The sequence below is a fragment of the Mytilus trossulus genome, chromosome 2, assembly GCF_036588685.1.
Source record: "Mytilus trossulus isolate FHL-02 chromosome 2, PNRI_Mtr1.1.1.hap1, whole genome shotgun sequence".
NCBI classification, from domain to species: domain Eukaryota; kingdom Metazoa; phylum Mollusca; class Bivalvia; order Mytilida; family Mytilidae; genus Mytilus; species Mytilus trossulus.
In genome coordinates this window covers 79,590,714-79,615,788 of record NC_086374.1, presented here as the reverse complement: position 1 = coordinate 79,615,788, position 25,075 = coordinate 79,590,714, and the positions used below count along the sequence as shown (strand labels likewise).

The following is a 25,075-nucleotide window of genomic DNA, read 5'->3' as shown; positions in this document are numbered from 1 at the left end:
GTAGGCCCATCAATATACTGACTATAAGTAATACTCGAATGGCAGATATTGTTAATGTGATTAAATATGTCATACATCTAATTTATTGTTTACATCAATTCAAATTGAAACAAATGTTTTGTAATAAAGAAAATATATCTAAAGCATATTTTTAGAAAAATTTGATAAAAAAAAAGTCCCAAGCAGTTAATTTTGTAATAAGTTTTTTAAGTAAAGCAGACACCAAAAGCTTTCATTGATATTAAATTTAATAAAGTTAAGTAAATATATTTGAAGTCAATTAGAGTATTGTTCGTAAGCCCATCATTATACTGACTATAAATAATACTCGAATCAAGAAAACAATTCACACCACCTTCTTGAATTAAGACCAATCATGTCAACGTACACATGCGTGCATAGTATTCCCTGTCATCATGACAAAAAACTTTTAATAGAGAAAGAGCTCATTACCAATAAGTTTTGGAAGCTTTGGTGGCTCTTCCTCTCGAAATGGAAAGAAGATGAAAATGAATATCAAACTCATTTTAGGTTTTATTGAGAAAAAAACGGTTCCCTTTATTCAAATCTGAAGATAATACGACAAAAAATTAACAAGATTTAAATTGAACATTTACAGAAGCGCCACTTCCACTTTTTCAAAAATAGAAATGGTTCAACGTTTCAATCATTTGACGAGTGGATACTTTCAAATTTCAAGCGGGTCTAGTCAAAATGAACACACTCGCATGGCAAAAACAAAAAGCTGTTGGCGAGCGAAGAATCAAATGGCCTGAATTATAAAAAAACTATCAACAAAAAACAACATAACAGACAGCAACCAATGACAGCCTCTGAATGACATGTACACAAATAATGTCATGAACGTGACGAAGTTAAAAGAACAAAAAGTAACAATGGAATATCAATTCGTACACATCCAATGGACTTAATTTGAATACTTCATATACAGTCTAGAAAAAGGATGATCTTGAGCTCTTCAAATAGAGTTACATTATATCGATGAGTTTTCATAATGTATTTCCATACATGTTCAGAGAATCTGTTTTGAGTTATGCAAACAAATTTATTTTAGTATCTGCATCTGCAAAAACAATCCTCAAAGATTGTAATACGACGTTAAAATCATATCCTGAAGATTGACTTTATTTAAAAGATGGACGAGTTGGTTGTATAAGTAACTTTCTTCTGATGACCTCTGCTTAATGAAAGCAGTTTGGTGGTTTTACACTTGTTACATAATTTTGCTGTGACATATATGCTTGTTCGGTTACCCATTATAAGGCTTTTCTACCTCAGGAATAGATTACCTTAGCTGTATTTGGCAAAACGTTTTGGAAAATTTGATCCTCAATCCTATTTAAATTTGTACTTCATTTAGCCTTTAACATTTGTTTATTCGAGCGTCATTGGTGAATCTTTTGTAGACGAACGCGCGTCTGGCGTAAATATAAAATTGAAATCTTGGTATCTTTGATGAGTCTATTTACTCCTCATACACTATAGATATAACTATAACTTGGACTTACCGGAACATTCACTTTCATTTCTAGAAGCAATAAATTGAGTTGAATAGCCGACTGGACATGTTTTACATGATAACTGTCTATTTGTGTCTTGAAAATATCCCTTTGGACACATTACACAAAAACCACCACTCCAGTAAGTTCCAAATGGACATTCAACTGCAAAATAGAAACCTCCTTTAATATTTTGAAAAGTTATTACATTTTTTTGTGATTTATTTGACCACCCAAGTCTATAAATTAAAGAATATTTATGATTAAATTTGTTAAGCAACATATATAAATTAATAGAACCATAATGTTTTATCAGTGATTAACATTGCTTTTTTACTTGTCAGAATCTATATGTTTTAGCTTAACATCTCAATTTATTTCAAATTCTTCAAAAGTTGTAGTTTTGGATAATCTTTTCTAGTAATTGCGATTTGTGACATATTAAGGAATACGATACAATGTTGCCAGAACCCTAAAGTGTACTCACAATGGAATGACTATGTGAATAGTAGAGGAAATCAAAGAGACTTTTTTTAAATGTAAAGCTATTGTGAAAACATTCTGGGATGGAGGAGGGGGAAGAATTGCCTAATATTCCTTTTTGTTAAATAAAAATACAAACAAGACATTTTGAATTATCATTCATAGTTTGGTTCAATTTCGTCCAAAAAGCTTTAAAACATAATTTATGATTTTTTTTCTATCTTTTACAATAACTCGGACGTACAACTGCCAATTAAAAGGTGTTAACGGCGACATTAAAGTTAACAAAAGCGCTCTGTGATCAAATTTGTTCGTTAGTTTAAACATATTTTTTATAGTGGATTGTGAAACAAATTATTGCAACTTATATTAATTCCTTTCCACTTCGCGGGTGCGAGTGCTGCCTTGTAGCGGCATTAGCATGCTCTTTTTCGAAATTTACAAAGGTGCCTTTTACCTTAAAAAAGATATGGCTGTCTCATTACACGAGTCAGCTATTTATCGAACGCTTTCGATGGACTATCATCGTTTCCTTAAGACCATATAATGGTATCAAGGGAGAGCCATAAAAAGTAAAAACACAAAAATACTGAACTCCGAGGAAATATAACTATAGGCTCTAAAGAGCCTGTGTCGCTCACCTTGGTATATGTGAATTAAACAAAGGAAGCAGACAGTTCATGACAAAATTGTGTTTAGGTGATTTTGATGTGTTTGTACATCTTACTTTACTGAACATTCTTGCTGCTTACAATTATCTCTATCTATAATGAACTTGTCCGTGTAGTTTCAGTGGAAAATGTTAGTTGAAATTTTGGTCATTTTGACTTATTTTTGAGTCTTAAATTGCGCACATTATTGCTGTTTACAGTTTATCTTTATTTATAATAATATTCAAGATAATAACCCAAAACAGCAAAATTTCCTTAAAATTACCAATTTAGGGGCAGCACCCTAACAACGAGTTGTCTCATTCATCTTAAAATTTCAGGGCAGATAGATCTTGACCAGATAAACAATTTTACCCTTTGTCAGATTTGCTCTAAATGCTTTGGTTTTTGAGTAATAACCAAAACTGCATTTAACCTCCATGTTCTATTTTTAGCCGTGGCGGCCATCTTGATTGGTTGGCCGGGTAAAAAAACATAATTTTTAAACTATATACATCAATGATGATTGTGGCCAGGTTTGGAATAATTTGGCCCGGTAGTTTCAGAGGAGAAGATTTTTGTAAAAGATCATGAATATTTACGAAAAATGGTTAAAAATTGACTATAAAGGGCAATAACTCCTAAAGGGGTCAACTGACCATTTTGGTCATTTGACTTATTTGTAAATCTTACTTTGCTGAACATTATTGCTGTTTACAGTTTATCTCCATCTATAATAGTATTCAAGATATTAACCAAAAACAGTAAAATTTCCTTAAAATTACCAATTTAGGGGCAGCAACCCAACAATGGGTTGTCTGATTCATCTGAAAATTTCAGGACAGATAGATTTTACTTTTTTGTAATCTATTCAAGGGTTAGATCGATTCAACATGTACCACAGATACATTGACAACATATGACTTAGGCTAGCAACATAAGACCAATGTGATCTTTAGTTTGTTTTAGTGCAAATAGCTAGAGTTTGATTCTTTTATATAAACGTGTATAAAAATCTTTTGGTACCTATAATCATGATAATATATATTTGCAATAAAAATACATAAGAATTAAGAATTTATTTCTCCTTTTTTATGTGCACATTTTACAGAACAGAACTTTGAAGTAAAAGAAGACCAAAAAACTATTACAGTGATACAAGCAAAGGCTAAACAAATCTTTTATTGTTTTTTTTTATATTTTATGTACAACCAATTTTAGTTATGTTGTGTCAATTGATTTACCTATATTATTAGCAAAGAATTCCTGCAAATTCAAGTCCCCGATTTGTGTAAAATCTGTGTATAACTGAATGATCACTTCAAATGATGAAGATCGTTTCTTTCTACCAATATTTTGACATCCTGATACCTCTGTTTTGAAAGAGCATGTTTGATTTTGAATACACTGAAGTTCATCTAGCTTTGTAGAAAGCGTGGACATCATCTGTGTCTGGTCATCACAATTAACACTGTAAGTTGCAACAGTTGTACTAGTTATACCTGTTGGACGGTATCCAGCTACAAAAAAATAATATATGACGACTTTAATGTCAAGACAATAAAATTCAATGTCAGGCGAATTTACCTTTTTGTGGCTTGGTTCCAAACAACAGTGGGTATTGAAAGGGATGCAAAGAATTTTAACATATGATTGGAGTTATTTTGGTAATTTTTAATGTACCTTTGCTATTTCTGAGATTTATTTACAGTATCTAAAACTTATCCCTTTTACTATACAATTCTAAGCATAAACTGGTTTATATCTTGGTTTTATTATGCTATCAATTATAAAACTTTGGCCGAATAATTTAATATAATGATTGAAGGTGTTTGCCTTTCGGTTTAATCTCCCGACGTCATCACGGTGTAGTCAATTTATTTTTATCTTATAGTTTGAAAGATCCTTTTTTACTTCGTGTCTCTTTTTTAACATTACTTTTACACACACATACAACAGTTATCAAAGGTACCAGGATTATAATTTCATACTCCAGACGTGCGTTTCGTCTACATAAGACTCATTGGTGACGCTATGATCAAAATAGTTATAAAACCAAATAAGTATAAAGTTGAAGATTGATTGATTGATTGTTGGTTGCTTTACGGCACATTAGCACACAAATTGTGTAGAATTTGTCACAACTCATGATCAATATTCATCGAAGAGTTTTTATAAAACATAGACAGATGTTAGCTTCCCAAATATAAAGAATGCACCTTCATTGGAAACTACAAAAGAAGGTTTATATCTTCTTGCAAAAATATGCAATATTAAAAAACTAACAAGACAGGGCTTAATTAACGGATGTTTGGAGAAATTTAAACACAAATAAACAGCAATTTACATGGAGAAGAAAGGACAAATCACAAGCTAGTAGACTAGACATGATTTTTATTGGGTCAGAATTTTACCTCTTATAGAATGGTGTAAAAGTAAACCGGCTATTATACAGTCTACTGATCACCAACGTGTATTTTTAAAATTTAAGCCAGGGTTATCAGAAAGAGGAAATGGGTATTGGAAAATAAATATCTCAGTATTACAAAATAAAGATTATCAAGAACGTATACAAAGTTTAATTGATAAATATACATTTAAAAAAGACTCAATAGATTGTAGGCTTTTATGGGATGGATTTAAAATCGAGGTAAGGGAGGTAACTACAACCTACTGTAGAAATAAAGCGAAGTTAACAAGAGAGCGAATGCGTAGTTTAGAACAAGATCTGGAACAAAAGATGGAACTTGTAGATGAGAGAAACAATGATGAAAATCAAAATTTGGAAAAAGAAATTAAAGATATAGAAAAAGAATTAAGTAACATTTATGATGAAAAGGCAAGAGGGGCACAAATTAGATCTAGAGAAAAATGGGTTGAGTTTGGGGAAAAAAACAATTCCTGCTTCCTCGGTCTAGAAATTTAAAAGAAGAGGCAAGTGAAAAAATCAATAAGCAAACTAAAAGGAGAGGATGGGGAATTAATTACTAATCAAGAAAATTTACTCCATAAAATAAAAAAATTCTATGAAAACTTGTATAATGTAAAATCTGCAAAATAAAAATTTAACTGAAAAATATATCAATGACACAAAACTAGAAAACCAAGTAGACGAAAAGGATAAATTAATATGCGATGGAAAAGTTACAGTAGAGGAGTGCACACAAGGCATTTATATAATGAAACTAAATAAATCACCAGGGCTTGATGGTCTAACTGTTGAATTTTATAGACAATTTTGGGATAAACTTAAATTTTTAGTTGTGGATGTTCTAAATACCGGCTACGATAAACAAAGTTTATCATACTCACAACGTACCAGTTTATTAACTTTGATATTTAAAAAAGGAGATCCTTTACTTTTGGAAAACTACCGTCTAATTTCCCTTCTAAATGTAGATTTTAAACTTTTGTCATGTGTTCTAGCTCAAAGATTAAAAAAGGTACTTCCAAAAATTATAAATGAAGATCAAACCGGTTATGTTAAATATAGATTTATTGGGTTTAATTTGAGACAAATTCAAATGAAATAGCTATATATATAGACTACGCAGACTCATACAATATTGAGGGGACATTAGTTTTTGTTGATTTTACAAAAGCGTTTGATTCATTGGAATGGGATTTTATGTTTGGAACATTGAAACATTTTGGTTTTAACGATTAATTTATTAACTGGGTTAAAGCAATGTACACAGATATACAAACATGTGTTATTAACAATGGGTGGGTATCAGAAACTTTCAAAAATTCACATGGAATAAGGCAAGGCTGTCCTTTATCGGCTCTTTTATTTGTTTTGGCTGTTGAAATTATGTCCCAGAGATTAAGTTCAAAATAAACTGGATCGCCGAATTTCAAAAATTAAAAAAATCTATACCAGCAGAATGGATTCAAGTGGTTCAAAAAGAGAATTCTGTCAAAACTACAATTAATATTCAGAGAAATAAAATCATATGGAAAACTAATTTAATTGAGACTACATTATCAACAAATAAAATGTTATACAACTCTTTGATAAATATAAATCTAGAGTCGTCAATAGGGATAAACAGATGGCTTATAATCCTACCAATACAAGAAACTCTTAATATGAATTAATTGTACAAATTTGTTTTTGAATATATGACTGAAATAAATTAAAAATATTTAGATGGAAATTATTACATTATATTGTTCCAACTAAAAAACTGTTATTGCAGTGGAAAGTGACTGAGACAGATAGGTGTAATTTTTGAAAGCAAGAAGAAGATTATGCTCACTATTTTCTGAAGTGTAGATATTTGAATAAATTTTGGCAAAAAATCTATGAACTCTTTAAAAGAAGTAAATTAGATTTTGATATTAAATTGCAACATCTGGTATTTGGATATAAAATCACAGATAGTAATTATTATTTTTTTAATTATATACTAACAGTATTAAGTTTTTCTATATATAAGTCATACTATGTATCCGAGCAGAGAACAAAAACTGTTGATGTCTTTAGTATTTTTGAAAAGGGATTTAATAAAAGAATAGATGCATATAAATCAAGATGTCCAATGTTATTGTCAATTAGAAAGAATTTTTAGCATTGATAAATCTCTACATAAGACAACTTATACAACCATTATATTATTTTTTATAAGTTAATAAGTTGGGTCAGCTGTTTATTTCCCTGGATAATCAGTGGAGTGTAACAGGGTAAATCAAGAGAAGCTTGGACTCTTGGTGAAACTTGTAACAAGCAAGATTAGATGAATAAATATTATTATGTTGTTAAAAAAAAACAAGACGTGACTTGCTGATCTAGTTCATGTCTACAGGTTTTATAAATCTGCAATTGATTACAAAATAATCTCCAAGTGACAAAACAATGATACTTATTGTTAGAAGTCGTTCGACATTTTATGTATGTTGACTTATTTATAGATATACTGGTGATATTATTTTCTTTTAACCATTTCTTTTAAGCTTGCAAGACGATTGCAAAATGCAAAAACAGGATAGAATATTCCTTTATAGTAATTAGGCCGTTTTTGTTGTCAACTGAAATTTTTAAATAAAGCAAAAAAGAATGAAGGAATATAAGGGGCGTATAATTTGTAGTTACGAGTATTTCTCTGTGTGTAATAATTTTTGGGGTAAACACCAAATATAACTTTACACTTATGTTTTATTTGCAGTCACATTGGCCATGTTTTTTGCATAGAAAACATTGCTGACACCAATTTTAAACTAAATGCCCTAAAATTGATTGTGACCAATTTATAGACTAAGGAGATGCCCGGTATGTCATGGGAGCATAGTCAATGAGGCAAAGACTCCTTTGTTGGCAAGAAGAAAACAAGTGATTTAATCTTCTCGTCACATTTGTTAATCTAGCAAAGTAACCTTTTACATTTTGGAATAAGGCCTTTATGAGTTGCAGTAAATACATTTGGGATCAGATTTTTAAAAAGCTTTCAAATTATTTAAGAAGAGATTTGTTCGATAGGATTTTTTGGATGTTTTGGATAGATATACAAAAACGTCATCGAATTAAAGGGACTAAATTGAAATTTTACCAAATCGTTAGTTCTATAATTTTCATGTGAATAATTATAAAAGAATAAATAAGTTCTTTAAATGTTGCCGGGAACTAGTTTTTATCAAATTTCCTTGAAAAGCAATAAACACACATCAACTTCTAACAGCTTTTGCATATCGAAGTTGCTTTTTTTCTTCGTGCTTTTATACGTTAATGTTTTTGAAGCACTAAAATTGTCCCATCAACAGTTTGTTGATTGTCAGCCTAAAAATGCTGTCATCTTTGCAAATACCATCAATGCAACTATGTATTGGTTAATCGTTGTAAAAGTAAGTGTTTCGTAATGAACAAATACATATTTCTATTGTCCTTTCTCGTATTTTTATTTTTTGAATTTTGATGCTGACCAAATTTCATTTTTTTATCATTTGACAGATGCCACTTGAGAAGCAGGATATGCTCGTCTTTAAGGAACATTATATAACTGAAGATTGGGGAGAAGTATTTATCCCATATGTGATTAAACTTTGCGATAATTGTAATTTATTATACTAGTGTTAGCTTCTAAACTTCTGATGTGTGATGTTTGTCAGCATCAAAAGTTCAATATTGGGCAGCGTTTTTAAGCAGTGTTTTCCAAATAATATATTCCTTGCAAAATAATACATACAAGCACACGGCGGAGGTCTTGCTGTCCAATTGTGACCTGTCTGAGGCCCACATTCATATTTATCAAGTGGATAATAATCTTTTACAAAGGTATAGCCATCCTTACAGTTAACAACACATGATATTAGATCAGCATCTGTAGAGCAGTTGAAACTATTTTTGTACTCCATGACTGTGTAATACGGTGGACATACTGAAACATAGTGGAATATATTTTTCACGAACAGTTTATATATTTATATATTATTATGCATGCTTACTTGAATGAATAACATGTCCTATCTATTGGTTTGAGGTATACACAATGTATTTCAATCAATGAATTTCTCTAATGTTGTTTTGGGTTTCACAAACTTCCAAATCCTTTATTTTTTTAAATGTCGCTGCAGACACGAATATCGGTTTTGAACCGAGATGCAAAATTCATCTTACTTTTCAAAATTATTTGTTATATATATCTATAATGTGCATAAAAATCCACCTAACAATGTAACAGTAGATCTGATTCTTTACCTCCTACCCGAGCGGGGCTGGATATTTCATACTTCTATGACATCGTCTAGCATTGCGCAGACGCTTTATTTCCTAGACTGGTTCCCGATCGCAATATTCAGTATGTTACATGAGAGAGTATGGCAATTTGCTATTACCTGGAACGTAGTACCGGGAACCTGGATACCTTTTTCCCTCCTCTAACCCTAGTTCCTAATCAAATGGCAAAATCAAAAGCTCAAACAGATCAAACGATTAAATAAATTACTGATTATTTGATACGCCGATCTAAAAGTAACAGGTCGCTATCAGTTAAATGTGAAAAAGTATATTGTTTAAAAAAAAATTAATTCATATTACCTGGACAGTCATCAGTATTGCATATACTCTGTGACGTGTTGCTTCCTACACAGTCCAAACCATACACACCAGGGCTAGGGTCATTACAGTAACGAGTCATTGTACGTGATCCTCCGCCGCAAGAAACCGAGCAATCAGATGAATTAATCCAAGAACCCCAGTTTCCATGCACTACAGATTTAAAAGAAATATTTACTAATTGTTTCTTATAAAAATGGGATTAACATGTAGGACTTTCAATTTATTTAGATGGATTTGGCTATTTCATATTCTTTTCGGTTATAAAGCTTCACGATATTGTCGGATCTAAAACATCCTTGCTTTTCAAATATTTGGCTTTGAGCGTTCTTGGTGAAGTTAAATCCAGAAAAATGCGTCGGACGAAGGAATATTATTAACTTGTTGTTTTCATTTTTTTTATTTACTTTTATCTAATCATCTTAATTCAGATCACTTTTTAAACTTTAAACTTTAAAAAATAACATAAATTGGCATGAATACAAAGAAATAATATTATGAAGAATATTACAAGTTATAAAGCAGATTTAATCTAAGACCCATTTACGAGATCTAGAGGACCAGCATAAAATACCGGCAAATTTAAAACGAATTCGGAAGTCTTGTCCGAGTTGGACCCATCCAATGACCTGATTTCAAAGCAAAATGTTCAAAGGTCTGGTTAGGAGCAGTCTTTTTTATCATGAGTGATCAGCGAATGGCGTATAACCATGGCGGAATAGAAGCAATTCCAAAAAGTATGTTAACCGATTTGACTGCTACAAAATGAAAGTTAACTTGGATTTATCCGTTCATGATTATTTCTGTATAGTTTCAAAGACATTTTTTAACTAACAATCAAGTATCAAATTATTCTTCCGTGATTATTCAAAGCCGTAGTTACTTAAATGTCTTTTGAATTACAACAATGATATGATATTTAAGCATAACAATTACGGTGAAGTGATTCAAATGTTAAAGTTAAAAAAAATAAAAACAATGCAATATTATTGGTTTGCGATATCATATTGTAACCGCACATACATAGTATCATACATTTTAAGAATGGAAAAAAAAATGAAAAAAACATTAGATATAAGTGAAAGTGTTTTTACTATAAAAATATTACGCTAATATGTAAAACTTATATCTTCCTTTAAATAAATACACCACGGATATAAGAAGCTTGCAAAAAAAAATCGCCGCATATTCATTTAGAAAGGAAAAAGGTATCAGCGAAAATAAGTTGGTTAACAGTGTTGTAGACCAGTTATATTGTAATTACCTATTTTTGTTTCACACAACAATCCCGTGAAATCCGCTGGACATAGGCAAGAGTAGTTTGTAAAATGAGATTGACATGATGCACCATTAGTGCAGTCATTTGAAGCACAAAAATCTGGTGGAATTTGACAAATTATTCCTGTGTAGCCACCATAACATTGACACTCGTAACCACTTTTCTTATTTATACTCACGTTGCCATTGCCGCATGGACTGCTTTCGCATTCGTCTATTGCTACAATTTATATACACTCATTATTAGATATATGAACTACAAAAAAACAAAAAGAGTAAACTCTAATTTTGAAATACTTATATAGACAGATTTATGCAGAGGTTAGTTTATTTACGTGTTATTCTGACATTTTGTTTTTACATTTCCGATGTTTTGCTTGAGCTGTCATCGAATGGGTGCATATAAGAATTTTTTTAAAGAATACATGTATGAACGTATGATTTCCATTGCAATGCACCACAAATTCATGAAATAATGTTCATATTTTGCCATTGTTTTTTCGATTTCTTTTCGACTATAATTTTTGTTATCCCTTTGGTATTTTCGGTCTGATTTTGCCTGAGCAAAAGATTGCCAATCTTAACTCGCACAATTTTTTTTTTCGCTTGAGCAGATCTCAATTGGATTGATTTAATCCTTTCAACATAACGAAAGTATGGTGTTCAGCAAATATCTTTACAAATAGACACACATTCATATCGTTATGACTTTTTTATTCAAAGAAACATAAGATGAAAGATGAAATTCAACTAATATTATATAATACCATCACATCCTGAGGGTGATAATTCAGTTCCGGTCCTATCTGAGGTAAATACATCATTCATGGAATAAACAGAATTTGATACTGATGCTACACATGAATCTTTGAGCGCACTAATTTCGTTTTCTGGTAGCACCCTTGCTACTAGAAATAGACCACTGATCGCACACCCTGAAAACAATTATTTTAAGACTCAAATGGAATATTTATGAATTAAGGGCTTTGACGTGGACATGAACCTTTTCAGATAATATTGATCATAGATACAGTTCATGACAGGTTCATATATTACGTATTAAATGAGAGAAAGTGTTTATATATTACATAGAAGTTTAGAAATGATATTGACTTGATTTAATTACTCTAAAAGATATAACGACGTTGCCTAACTCAAGACGAGGTGAATGCATCACAGTTTATGTTGATAACAATTGCTTCATTAATGATATATTGAATAATGGCTTTTGTTTTTTTCATGAGCGCAGTCACCGTCATGATAACTTGTTTTGTAAGCCAAATAAATTTATGTTGGTTATCACATTGTTTTAGCAAACAAGGTTTATACATTGTCTTTCTAACTAAATTATTTATACTATTGTGTAAAAGAGTAAACAAAACAAAAACACATTTTGCATAACATTTGAATAATGTCAAAACGCATGTTGGTGTGTTATTTAAAGTAAGACTAGGCTGTCTTAAAATTTTTGAATTTTTGAAATACTACGGCTTTTCTACCTCAGGAATAGATAACCTTGCATGTATTTGGCAAAAATTGCGGAATTTTGGTCCTCAATGCTCTTCAACTTCATACTTTATTTGGCCTTTTAACAATTTTTAATTCGAGCGTCACTGATGAGTCTTTTGTAGACGAAACGCGAGTCCAGCGTGAATATAAAATTTCAATCCTGGTATCTATGATGAGATTATTTACAACCACTTAGTCGATGCCACTGCTATTGGAGTTTTAATTCCAATGCGACACGCACGTCTTGGCAAAAATACAAAATTTAATCCTGGTATCTATGACGAGTTTATTTATTGTCAGTTCTCGTATTTTATTCATTTATGTATGTTTAAAAGTGTCATGCTGTAGGAACATATGTCTTTTTTTATGAATTCATATGACATGATCAATTAAACTTAGATAACTATACTAACGCATCCCATATATCTATTTGTAACCTGTTTTCATACATATTAATTAAGACTGTCTACTCAAAATGAGGGTATGGTAAAACATGTAGGTACAAACAAATAATCAATACAAAAATGATAGAGAAAATGGTCGTTCAGTGATATTTATCAATAAATGTTTATATTTGTTCAGGACGCACCAAAAGACTAATTCATACATACATTGTATGGATATTGCGGCATATATTTTACCATTCGCTGCATGATAAAACATTTCGATCATAAAACAAGTACACAGACGATCATATGGATTGTTAAATCAGTTGGTCAAACGTATGTATCTTATATTTCATATTAAGTACCTGGTCCATTTCAGTTTTACCAATGTACACAACTGTTCAGAAAGCAGTACATTCTCAAACTAGTGCATATGAAATCACATATAAAATGAGCGCTTCCAATATTATTGAATAAATAAAAAGACGATATTTATTAAATGGCGTCAAATCTTCAATGAAAACTTTTTGGTCATCAAATACTCATACTGACATAGAACGAAAAAGAAAATACTCACCAGGCTTAGTTGACATTATTTCAAGAAAACTTCCAATTGGGATAGCAGCTTCCTGGAGTGTTACAGCATCTAACACGAAAGAAGTCAATTTAGCACTATTCCCATACATCTTAACTTCCTTTAAGTTTTTGTCCCATGTTAAAGTTATATGTGACCATTTTCTTAAATTTACCTCATTAGACGCATCATGGTGAAAAGAGTGTCTAGAAATATTCAGAAATATATTTATTAATATTTGATTTATATAACCGTTGTTGTTGGTGTTGTTTTTCATTATCTTCATCATCATTAACATGCTTTAATATTTAAGGACTTTCTCCCAATGATTAAACAGCACAATGAAACTTATTAAATAAATTATCTGGGTGCAGTTTTGAAGGAAAGAGTCAAAAACTTTGTGCTGATCAGTGTGTAGGGTGTTAAAAATCTAAATAAAATATTGAATTTATTTTACACTTTGTTTGAATATTTCGTTCAGAAAGTACTTACTCTGCTACAGTAAAGACTGCTACAGTTCCAACTGAAAACTTAAAATTCGCCATCGAAAACAGAAGTGTCGAGTTGGTTGTATTTGGACATTTCATGAATAGTCCAATACTAAAGCTGTCTAAACTACTAAGTAATGATCCAAGCTTTACTGAAGCTTCATCATCCATGAAAGTTAAATCTACCCCTGTAATGAAACGTTGTAAAACTTTTAAAAAGAAACAACAACAGAAATATAACAAAAATTAAACAAATTTCTAAACAAGGACCGCAATAAATCGACATCGATACAAAACGTTCATCTGATCTAAAATTTATAGATTGTATCATATGTAATGTGAATTCTTTTATATAGAGTTGGAATTCAAATGACGGGCGACCTATTCGTAGCAAGAGACGTTAACTTGGATCAAGCTTTGTTTGATTTTATACAATTACCTTAAGGTTTTTCACGTGATTATTTTATTCGAAATTTATTTAAAAGTCATGAACATTGTTTAACATCTGTTTCCTTTCATTTAGACATTTACATGTGAGATATACATCATTGATGGTCACATGGAAGCAGGTTTGCAACGAATTGGAGAATTATTGGGCTCGATCCGCTACTATTTTAAACAAGGGACCGTAACATTTGTATAAGCTGCCTTTCGCTATGTACTGTGAATTAAGGTCAAAGAAAAAAGTCAGACTAAAGAGTCATGTGATGTATATCCGGATAGACACGTCTTCGTACGTACTTTTAAGGTTTGGTTCGTTTAAACTCCGGATAAGATTTGTCTAAAAACTGTATGTATTTATAAAGAGGGACGAAATATACCACAAATCGAAAATAAACTGACAACGCCATGGCTTAAAATGAACAAGACAAACAGACAAACAATAGTACACACGACACTACATAGAAAACTAAAGAATACGCAACACGAACCCTTCCAAAAACTAGGAGTGATCTCATGTGCTCCGGAAGGGTACGCAGATCCTGCTTCACATGTGGCACCCGTCGTGTTGCTTATGTGATAACAAACTGGTAATTAGTATAATTCGGTAGGTCACATTCATGAAAGGGAAGGGGATTGTACTTATGACTTTAGGAACATATCTGATACCATTTGTGAAACGGTTATTTCATAACGGTCAACCAACTCGTGATGGCGGCAGTAAAATTTACGAAGGGATGATTTCAACTTCACCATTTGGAACTCTTGGTTTAATAGCTTCCTTGTGAGCAGCAACCCTCTATCAAAAAAATCATGATAGGAAATGCATGCACAGGAATATCGTATCAATTGGGAGATATATACCCCGTATGCAGGTGCTGCTGGAATGTTGCTACTTAAAAATGGAAAGTTCACAATTGGAAAGCTGAAATCATCTCTTTTGTCGTAAAGTTTTGTTTCCAACCGACTTCATTGTCAATTTCTAGATGTAAACATAGGATTTATCAAATTCGTTTATGTTGTCTTTTGTTTTACAAAACGTGTCTGTCACAAGTAACTGTTAGTAAATATTCATAATGCACCCGCTTTTAATGTTGAAATCGACATCACGTATAAAAGGGGTTGATTCCTATTATGTTTGTTTTTTAATGACATTTTTTTTCGTTTATTATTTTGTTCATAAATTCGGCCGATAGTTTTCTTGTTTTAATTGTTTAACATTTGTTATTTTGGGCTCTTTTATAGCTAACTATTCAGTATGGTCTTTTCTTATTGTTAAAGGCCGCAACATAACCTTTAGTTGTTTATTTCTGTTGCATTTTGTCTCGTGATGGGAGTTGTCTTATTTGCAAGCATACCACATAGTGACAATTGCGATAAGCCGTCCTCAACCAAGTTCCAATAGAATTAAGAGCCAGCCTGCCATAAAACCATGCAAAATCTTAAATTTCGTCCAAATTGGTAGTAATAACTTTGCAACTTTATATATATTTTTAAAATCTTTGGGTATTTAGGAGTTAAGATAAACATTTTTTTTTTTGGTTAATTCACACTATTTTCCATTTTTCCAACAGCCTTATTTGCATATTTGTGAATTATTAAAAAATAATGCAAAAAAATCACCAAAATTTAGGTACTTTTTAAAGGTCTGAATAATTGATATATCTTTTAAATATGGCATTATCTTGTTATATTTTGCAAAGAACATTATAAAAGAAAAGAAAAAATACATTTTGACATACTTTTTACCTTTTGGCAGGTTGCCAGAGAGATTCGTGCAACAGATGTATTAGAAAACTTGCATGTAGTACATGTACTCAGTAGGTGTTTTCTCTCAAGATAATATTTATTTTTTTAAACTTTCAGGATTTTTTCAAAGGTGCATATCAGTTCTAAGACAAGTAAAAATTTTCAGCCTGGCATATAATGAAAAATGCCCCCAAATATCTATAAAATGCACTATTGTAATATGTTTGGCCCTTAACATTTTAACTAAAGCTGAGCAAAGTAGACTTATATTTTGGACAATAACTTTAGTTTAAGTGTATAGATCTTTATGATTTCAATACCACAAAAGGAAGCTTTTGAACGATTTTGGGGATGATGGTCCCTACCGTTTAGGAATTAAGGGCCCCAAAGGGGCCCAAAACAAGCATTTTATAGTTTAAGGATAATAACTTGTGTATAAGTATTTCAATTGCACTGATATTGTATCATAATGTTTAAAACCACAAGTAGAAGGTTTGGATTCCTTTAAATGGGTCATGGAATCAAAGTTCGGAATAAAGGGCCAAAAAGGAGCCCAAAACAAGCATTTTTCGTATTTCAAGACGATAACCTGTGTGTTATTGTAAGGATCTCTTTCAAACTGTACCACAATGCTCCATATAACAAAGGGGAGGCTGAGATTTAGTTTTGGATTAATTGCCCTAAATATGAAGGAATAAGGGGCCAAAAAAGGGCCGAAAAGAAGCACATTTCTAGTTTCCAAACAATAACTTGGGTTTAAGTACATGTATATGGATCTCTCTGTAATTGTACTACAAGGTTCTATACTAAAAAGAAAGGGATGGTATTGTTTTTAAAGGTTATTGCTGAAAGGGGGGTTTCAATAAGGTTTTTTTTTGGGGGGGGGTAAAAAAAATTAAGGGATTTTTTAATTATTTTTTTTTAATTTTTCAAATTTCAGATTTTTCAAATTTTGAATTGCACAGTATTTTGTAACAAAAACCTTTTTTTTGTTGTCAAACATTCAATTACAATCCAAATTCAGACAGCATCACACTTGAACATTGTGACCATATTTAATTTGCCCCAAGTGTTCAGAGTCCAACCACTGCGGTTGTATAAATCTGCGCCCTGCTGGTTTTCACGTTCATTCAATTGATGAAAGTCTTTTAAAAAACTTGTTATATGAAACAGAGAAGTGAACATACTTGTACTTCAAAAAATCCTCCTCTTTGAAGCTTTTGATTGGAATGCAACCAATTATAGGCCAATCACTCATTGAGTGTCTTGATAAGAAAGTTGTGTCTATTAGAGCGTATGTAAAAAAGCCACATTTTTTTTTATCTACGAAAAAAGATTATGTTTGCATATATAATGTGCCATATAAAAGTTTTTGATTTATATCTCAGATTAATTCACGATAAAAGAAAGACATTTGAGGTAAACCTAGTACTTCTTCAAAATTCGAAAGCTTTCCCAAAATTATCTTGAATGTTCCCTCTCCAAAGAGCATCTCTTTCGTGTTTGTTGATACTTTAAGATTTTGATTTTTAGTCCCCTAACGGCTAACGTCTAAGTGGACTTAGGTTTGCACTGCGTGTCTGTCAGTCTGTATATCTGTCAGTTTGGCAAATCAGACTTTTTTGTGCTTGTAGATTTTGATATGATTTATTATGATAAGTTACAGGTCAAATTCATTATTCACGCTTTAAGCTTTTCTCTTTGTTCAGTTAAAGCGCTTTCTCTAGAATTAATTTTTTGATGAAATACTTATTCATTAGAAGACTTTTGTTTAAACGAAAATAACTCATTTTTTTAAAGACAAAATGACATTTTGAATGTTTTTTCTTTTCTTTGGTATTTAGTGATTCAATTTTGTTCCAGTCTGATAACTGTGTGCAGAGTTGTTGTCTTTGGACATAGAAAATTCACTGAGATAATCAGAATTCAACAAGTTTTTACGTTTTTCTGGAAGATTTTGTCTCGATATTTTTATGTAGTTTACATTATGACAAATTATAGATCAAATTCCATTACCATGATTTGTAACGGGTTGGGGACTTTGTATTGCCATGTATTACTCGCAGAATGCATGTTTTTATCAAACAATGTTCAACTCTGATGCTGCAAAATTGTTTAATATTTAGTTAAAATAGATATTGATGACTTTATTATGTGAAACGTTTTTTTAGATCTATCATACTATTACTCTATTTTGCTAATACCTTCATCATGTTCATTCATGACTAAAAACTTGTATTTAGACCATTTTGCACGTTTTTCTTTAATGTAGACCACAATAATATTACATGTATATGAACAGTAAAATCTTACCATTTAAATGACAATATAAAAAAGATGATGTTGTATGATTGCCAATGAGACAACTGTCTACAATTAAGAGACCAAAATGACACAGACATTAACAACTATAGGTTACTGTACGGCCTTCAACAATGAGGAAAGCCCATACCGCATAGTCGGCTATAAAAGGCCCAGATAGGAAAATGTAAAACATTCAAATGAGAAAACTAAAGGCCTTTAGTTTATAAAAAATTAACGAAAAACAAATATGTTACACATAAAAAAACGACTTCCACTGAATAACAGGATCCTGACTTGGGACAAGCACATACATAAATAATGTGGCGGGGTTAAACATGTAAGCGAGATCCAAACCATTCCCCTAACCAGGGACAGTGGTATAACAGTAAATCATAAGAACGAACTATACAAATCAGTTGAAAATGGCTTAGCTCATCCGATGGACAAAAATACAAGTGGACGTGGTAGGGTAATTGTATGTCTGCTCAACAGTTTAACCATTTATCTGTGTATATTTGTTTTTATACAACCGCAAAATTGAAAAAAAATGGTCCTATATTAGTATGACGTTGTCGTTGTCATCGTCGTCGTCATCCAAATACATTTGGTTTTCGCACTATAACTTTAGTATAAGTAAATAGATAGTTATCAAAGGTACCAGGACTATAATTTAGTACGCCAGACGCGCGTTTCGTCTATATAAGACTCATCAGTGACGCTCATATCAAAATATTTATAAAGCCAAACCAGTAAAAAGTTGAGAAGAGCATTGAGGATCCAAAATTCCAAAAAATTGTGCCAAATACGGCTAAGGTAATCTATGCCTGGATTAAGAAAATCCTTAGTTTTTCGAAAAATTCAAAGTTTAGTAAACAGGAAATTTATAAAATTGACCACATTATTGATATTCATGTCAACACCGACGTGTTGACTACTGGGCTGGTGATACCCTCGGGGACGAAACGTCCACCAGCAGTGGCATCGACCCAGTGGTGTAAATAGTTATCAAAGGTACCAGGATTATAATTCAGTACGCCAGACGCGCGTTTCGTCTATATAAGACTCATCAGTGACGCTCATATCAAAATACTTATAAAGCCAAACCAGTAAAAAGTTGAGAAGAGCATTGAGGATCCAAAATTCCAAAAAATTGTGCCAAATACGGCTAAGGTAATCTATGTCTGGAATAAGAAATAAATAAGAAATAAGAAATCTATGAAATTTCAATACAAGGTTTATGACCATAAAAGAAAGGTTGGGATTGATTTTGGGAGTTTTGGTCCCAACAGTTTAGGAATAAGGGGCCAAAAAGGGTCCAAAATTAAACTGTTTGCTTTCATAAAAAAATAAATTATTGGGGTTCTTTGATATGCCAAATCTAACAGTGAATTTAGATTCTTATTTTTTGGTCCTGTTTTCAAATTGGGTCCAAAGGGTCCAAAATTAAACTTAGTTTGATTTTAACAAAAATGTAATTCTTGGGTTCTTTGATATGCTGAATCTAAAAATGTACTAAGATTTTTTATTATGGGCCCAGTTTTCAAGTTTGTCCAAATCGGGGTCCAAAATTAAATTTTGTTTGATTTCAACAAAATTGAATATATAGGGTTCTTCAATATGATGAATCTAACCATGTATTTAGTTTTTAAATATTTGGGACCGGTTATCAAATTGGTCCAAATTGAGGTCTTAAGGGTCTAAAATTGAAAATTATTTGATTTCATATGCATCAAACAATTGAATTCTTGGGGTTCTATGATATGCTGAATATAACCATGCATTTAGATTTTGGATATTGGACCATAATAGGTAAATGTTAAATTAATTTTTTTAAAGTTTTTAAGTTTTAGTTCTTAGACCACACTCATTGTGTTGTGTCAAATATTTAATCCCAATCCAAATTCAGAGCTATATCAAGCTTAAATGTTCTGTCCATACTTGCCCCAAATGTTCAGGGTTCAATTTCTGCTGTCGTATAAAGCTGCGCCCTGTGGAGTATCTGGTTATTACATGTGGTTATGAAATAAATTTTATTGCAATTTTAAATATTTGTGTTTGTCTCAGCTGTTAGTAATAGGCCAACTATATTTTGCATGTCTTATTCCCAAGCCTCAAATTGCTAGAGATTACATTCTAGGAGGAAACTTAACATTACTGTTATGTCCACTGTTCTCCCAAAATTGATAATAACTAACTGGTTCATGTCAGCGTCTCAAAATTTCAGTTGCAGTTTTATCAGGAACTTCAAGGAGTAGTCTCTTTATATTTGGCATAAAGCTGTATCATAATATAGAAAATATAGCACTTTCTAGGTAAGAGGCACAATTCTATAAAATTCACAAAACTATTAAATCTTTCTCTTTTCTGGGAATAGATTACATGAATGTACAAGGCTTTCAAATTTATGAATCATTATCAAATACAACATGTTTTAAAAATTTAGGACTGAACTCAATTGAGGCCACTTTGATTTAGACAAAAAGCGTCTAAAAACTAGATTATTATAAAATGCTAAATTTGTGAAGAACTCATGGTGATATTACCTGATGAGTGTGCATAGTATTGTAAATTAAACAGCCCATTTTTAAGTTACTAAAGTTTTTTTTCTTTTGAATAGGTTAATATTTTAAACATATTGTAAAAATGCTCAGATTAGGGGAACAAAATGCAAAAAAGCGGTCTCCCCGGGTTTACTCCTTTAGGATATTTTCTTATATAAAAATAGTTGAACTTGGTTTATTCAATTAATATAACCAGTTAACATTAGTTCAGTCATTATTTTTCTAATATTTAGACTATCACATACTTTTGAAAAGTTTCTATTGAAACAGATAAAAAAATCAAAAAATCGGCAAAATGGTCATCACGCCTATCTTTAATTATTATTTTATCGTAATAAGGTATCATTTGCCGAGCACCATTTTCTAGCATTTTGTAGATGAATATATAAGCTTCATGAAATATTACATTTTATTGAAAATAAAACATGATCTTACAAGATTCAAGCCTTTAAAAATATACAAATTTTGCTGAATCTGCCCTTCTTCAAAACCATGCAATTTCAACCTGTCAGTAGGGGTATTGAGAAATCTCACAACTTTTTGAATTATCATAATTTCCTTTCATTTCAAGTTGTTATTTAAGATAATTGTTATCGTTAAGCTAAACAAATTTCTGTAAATTAGGTCAAAATACCCTAAAATGGGCTTAAAATGGCCATTTGTCAGTACAAAAATAGACAATTTTCGAATGTTCGGCATACACAAATAATGGCTGAATATTTTTTCAAAATATTTTGCACAAATAGTTATTACATATAAGGTATCTAAAATACAAAATATCAGCCTGATTGGAATATTTTGGATTTGGACCATTTTGCATGGTTTTATCCAAGACTGGCTCTTAAAAAAAGAGTATGTATTCGATTAAGATTACTATTAGATAAATGTATAAGCATGTAGAATATGAATAATAGTTTAGCAGCAAACTTGTACATAGTGCATGTTCTAAATTTAATTCATATTGATGATATAGGTTAGAACATCATTTACACATACCTTGACAATCCTCTTTACTTTTAGATCCTGTTGAATTAGTAAACTCTAATGAATCACACAACAAACATGATGTAGATTCATACATAGACTGGTATTGTCCAAGAGCGCAAGGTGAACATGGTTCAACACCTGTGCTAGAATAAGTTCCAGGAGGACACATATCTGAAATGTATCAAAATGAACGTAGCTGTATAAATTTTTAGAAAAATTAAATGTGTTCCCATGTAAGCATTTGTGCATCAATTCCTTTGTATGAAATGTACTATCTTGTTTCCTTCTTCCCAAAGCAAAAAAACGTTTGCAGAAAAAGATTCACTATTATGTCTACAAAAATTATATTTATTTGCATAGTATAACATTCTGAAGTAATGATAATTCATTCTATCTTTACTCTTAATTTGTAGTTTTCATGTTTTACTTTTTTTAATCAGTATCACGTAGCCATGTGATATATAATTATGTTTGTCTTGTCTTCTTCTTTTAAATCGATTGCTTGCATTTTGTTATTCTTGTTATTTTTTTTTATAGTTTTTGAAGCAGATAAGGTGCCAATGTTAAATATATGAAAAATCTAGAGAGAATTATTTCCCGCCAAATTTTCAATGGCTTATATCTCGAAAACGAGCACACGAACCCCCCATTTTTTCTACTTTTTTAATTTCTTTATTTATATACTATTAATTCATAACAGTCTTTTAAAAAGCTTGTTATTTTTAAATAGAGTAGCAAACATCCTTAAACAAAACAAATAAACAATATGTTACATGCTGAATTGTTACATCTATATTAAAGTGAAATATGAGAGTTAATCATTTACCTTTACAATTCTTTTCACTTTTTGACCCATTATCTGCTGTAGATTTTCCGGTTGGGCATTTTGTGCAGTTTATTTGATATTCTTTCTCTTGAAAGTAGCCTTTGTCACAATCAATACAGTTGCCGTCTTGCAAATATTTGCCAGGGGGACAACCGACTGAAAGCATTGATAAGTCAATGTGTATTAGGGTTGTTGCTTGTCATTTAATTACCTTCAAGACAACAATGTTTTTCCAAGGTGACAATTCTCTTGAAAATATCCTATTTATACGGAAAAAAACACTAAATTAGCAGTCTGGGGATAATAAGCTAGGACCAGATGATACATAATTGAAAACCATGAATACATATTCGTGATATTACTCAAAAAGGTTTATCTTTTTTTTTACACCAAAAGAAAATAAAGCGGTGTACGCAGTGTCCTACTAAAAAACAAACAACAACTGTCATATTCGTGAACTAATTCCGGCATTTTCCTAAGAAATTGACATATTATTAACGCCATGTAATGTGATAAACGAAACACATAAAAATCCAGTATTTTTTCTATATTTACACATTAGTTAGAAAATTATACAAATAATCGACTGGGGGCTAGAACTATGACCATTTTAAGTCTCACAGTAGTCTTTCTGCACAACCAGAGCCACTCATACTTTTGAATAGGAGTGCAAATTTAGCTTTGAATACTAGTTAACTTTGCAGAATTCACAGCGTGCCTATGTTAATAAATTGTCAATTAATTCGTTATATCAACATCTTCATCTCAAAATTGATGATATCCAAATTAAGTAGATGAAATATCACAGATTTCAATGATAATATGATGCAAAAATGATAAAAATCGTCATGACATATTGATATTGACCAGCTAAAAATATTAGACTACCATTAAGCTTTCATCTGGACATTACTCACGTGTATATACCAAATAATATTAAATTTGTTTATAACATAACCACAGATACAAACTGCATAGGTAGACCAATATACAATTAACATCAAATAGAACTTTAGGTAGACCAATATACAATTAACATCAAATTGAACTATATGTAGACCAATATGCAATTAACATCAAATTGAGCTATATGTTAGACTAATATGCAATTAACATCAAATTGAGCTATATGTAGACCAATATGCAATTAACATCAAATAGACCTTTAGGTAGACCAATATACAATTAACATCAAATTGAGCTATATGTAGACCAATATGCAATTAACATCAAATTGAGCTATAAGCAGACCAATATACAATTAACTTCAAATTGAACTTTAGGTAGACCAATATACAATTAACATCAAATAGATAAATTTTGGGCAAACAATTGACATTTTGTTTGTGTATATATGTTGATTGAGTCATCAGATTGCAATTGGTTAAATCACCACATCTAGCATCAGTTTCATAAACTGGTTCTTGACCAATTTCACATGGGAATTCTATCCAACCAAATGTCATACTTCCAGTAGTAGTTCCATTGACGCCAACTGCTCCATTTGACACTTCAAGTTTTATTAAGTTTCCCAAGGCGTTTAGTGTGTCTTCATTTTGCCATAGGGTTTTGGTGGTCTCCCATTGTGATGAAACTTTAAAATCAACTACAATTTCTTTATCTGTTGACCGTGTGAAAATGCTCCGTCGGCGTCGACCATTCAAAGGACCGCATGTAACAGTCACCCCTTCCACAGTGCAGTAATCTGGACAAATATTATCCCATCCATCAGTACCCTCAAGATTTTTCATCACGTCTACAAAATTATTCTTTATACTGTCTTGAACGGTAGAGTCAGAACAATCCCCTGAGTAGTAGTAAAATAATTCACCGGGCAATATTACATTCGCTGGATGAACTCTGTCTGATTAAAAAAAACATAAAACGATGTATTTCGTGTATCAAAAAAATCACAAACATACTGAAAACCGAGGAAATTCAAAACGGAAAGTCCCTAATCTAATGGCAAAATCATATGATAAAACACATCAAACGAATGGACAACAACTGTCATATTCCTGACTTGTTACAGGAATTTTCAAATGTAGAAAATGGTGGATTGATCCCGATTTTATAGCGCTACACCTCTCACTTGTATGACAGTCGTATCAAATTCCATTATATTTAAAACGATGCGTAAACTAAGCAGACATGATAGGTAGAAAAGTCATAATATATGGGTACAGCAGTCATCACATCATGTCACTAATGCATTTATACATAAATTCAAAGTGCATGCTGTTTTGCTAATACGTACTATAGTTAATG

The 25,075-nt window shown here is 31.3% G+C and overlaps 1 protein-coding gene across 1 annotated transcript in view; it reads right to left on the bottom strand.

The window, feature by feature from the left end:
- Positions 1-3,874: 3,874 nt before the first annotated feature.
- Positions 3,875-25,075, bottom strand: part of LOC134706019 (uncharacterized) — a 40,408-nt gene continuing 19,207 nt past the window's right edge. The window contains exons 12-21 of the mRNA XM_063564729.1: positions 24,201-24,671; positions 22,808-22,963; positions 21,991-22,152; positions 13,944-14,127; positions 13,455-13,657; positions 11,750-11,917; positions 10,969-11,202; positions 9,687-9,857; positions 8,836-9,027; positions 3,875-4,173 (exon numbers count right to left, since the gene is read on the bottom strand). Of these exons, the coding sequence (XP_063420799.1) occupies positions 3,875-4,173; positions 8,836-9,027; positions 9,687-9,857; positions 10,969-11,202; positions 11,750-11,917; positions 13,455-13,657; positions 13,944-14,127; positions 21,991-22,152; positions 22,808-22,963; positions 24,201-24,671 (2,240 nt within the window). The remainder of the gene's footprint in view (positions 4,174-8,835; positions 9,028-9,686; positions 9,858-10,968; positions 11,203-11,749; positions 11,918-13,454; positions 13,658-13,943; positions 14,128-21,990; positions 22,153-22,807; positions 22,964-24,200; positions 24,672-25,075) is intronic.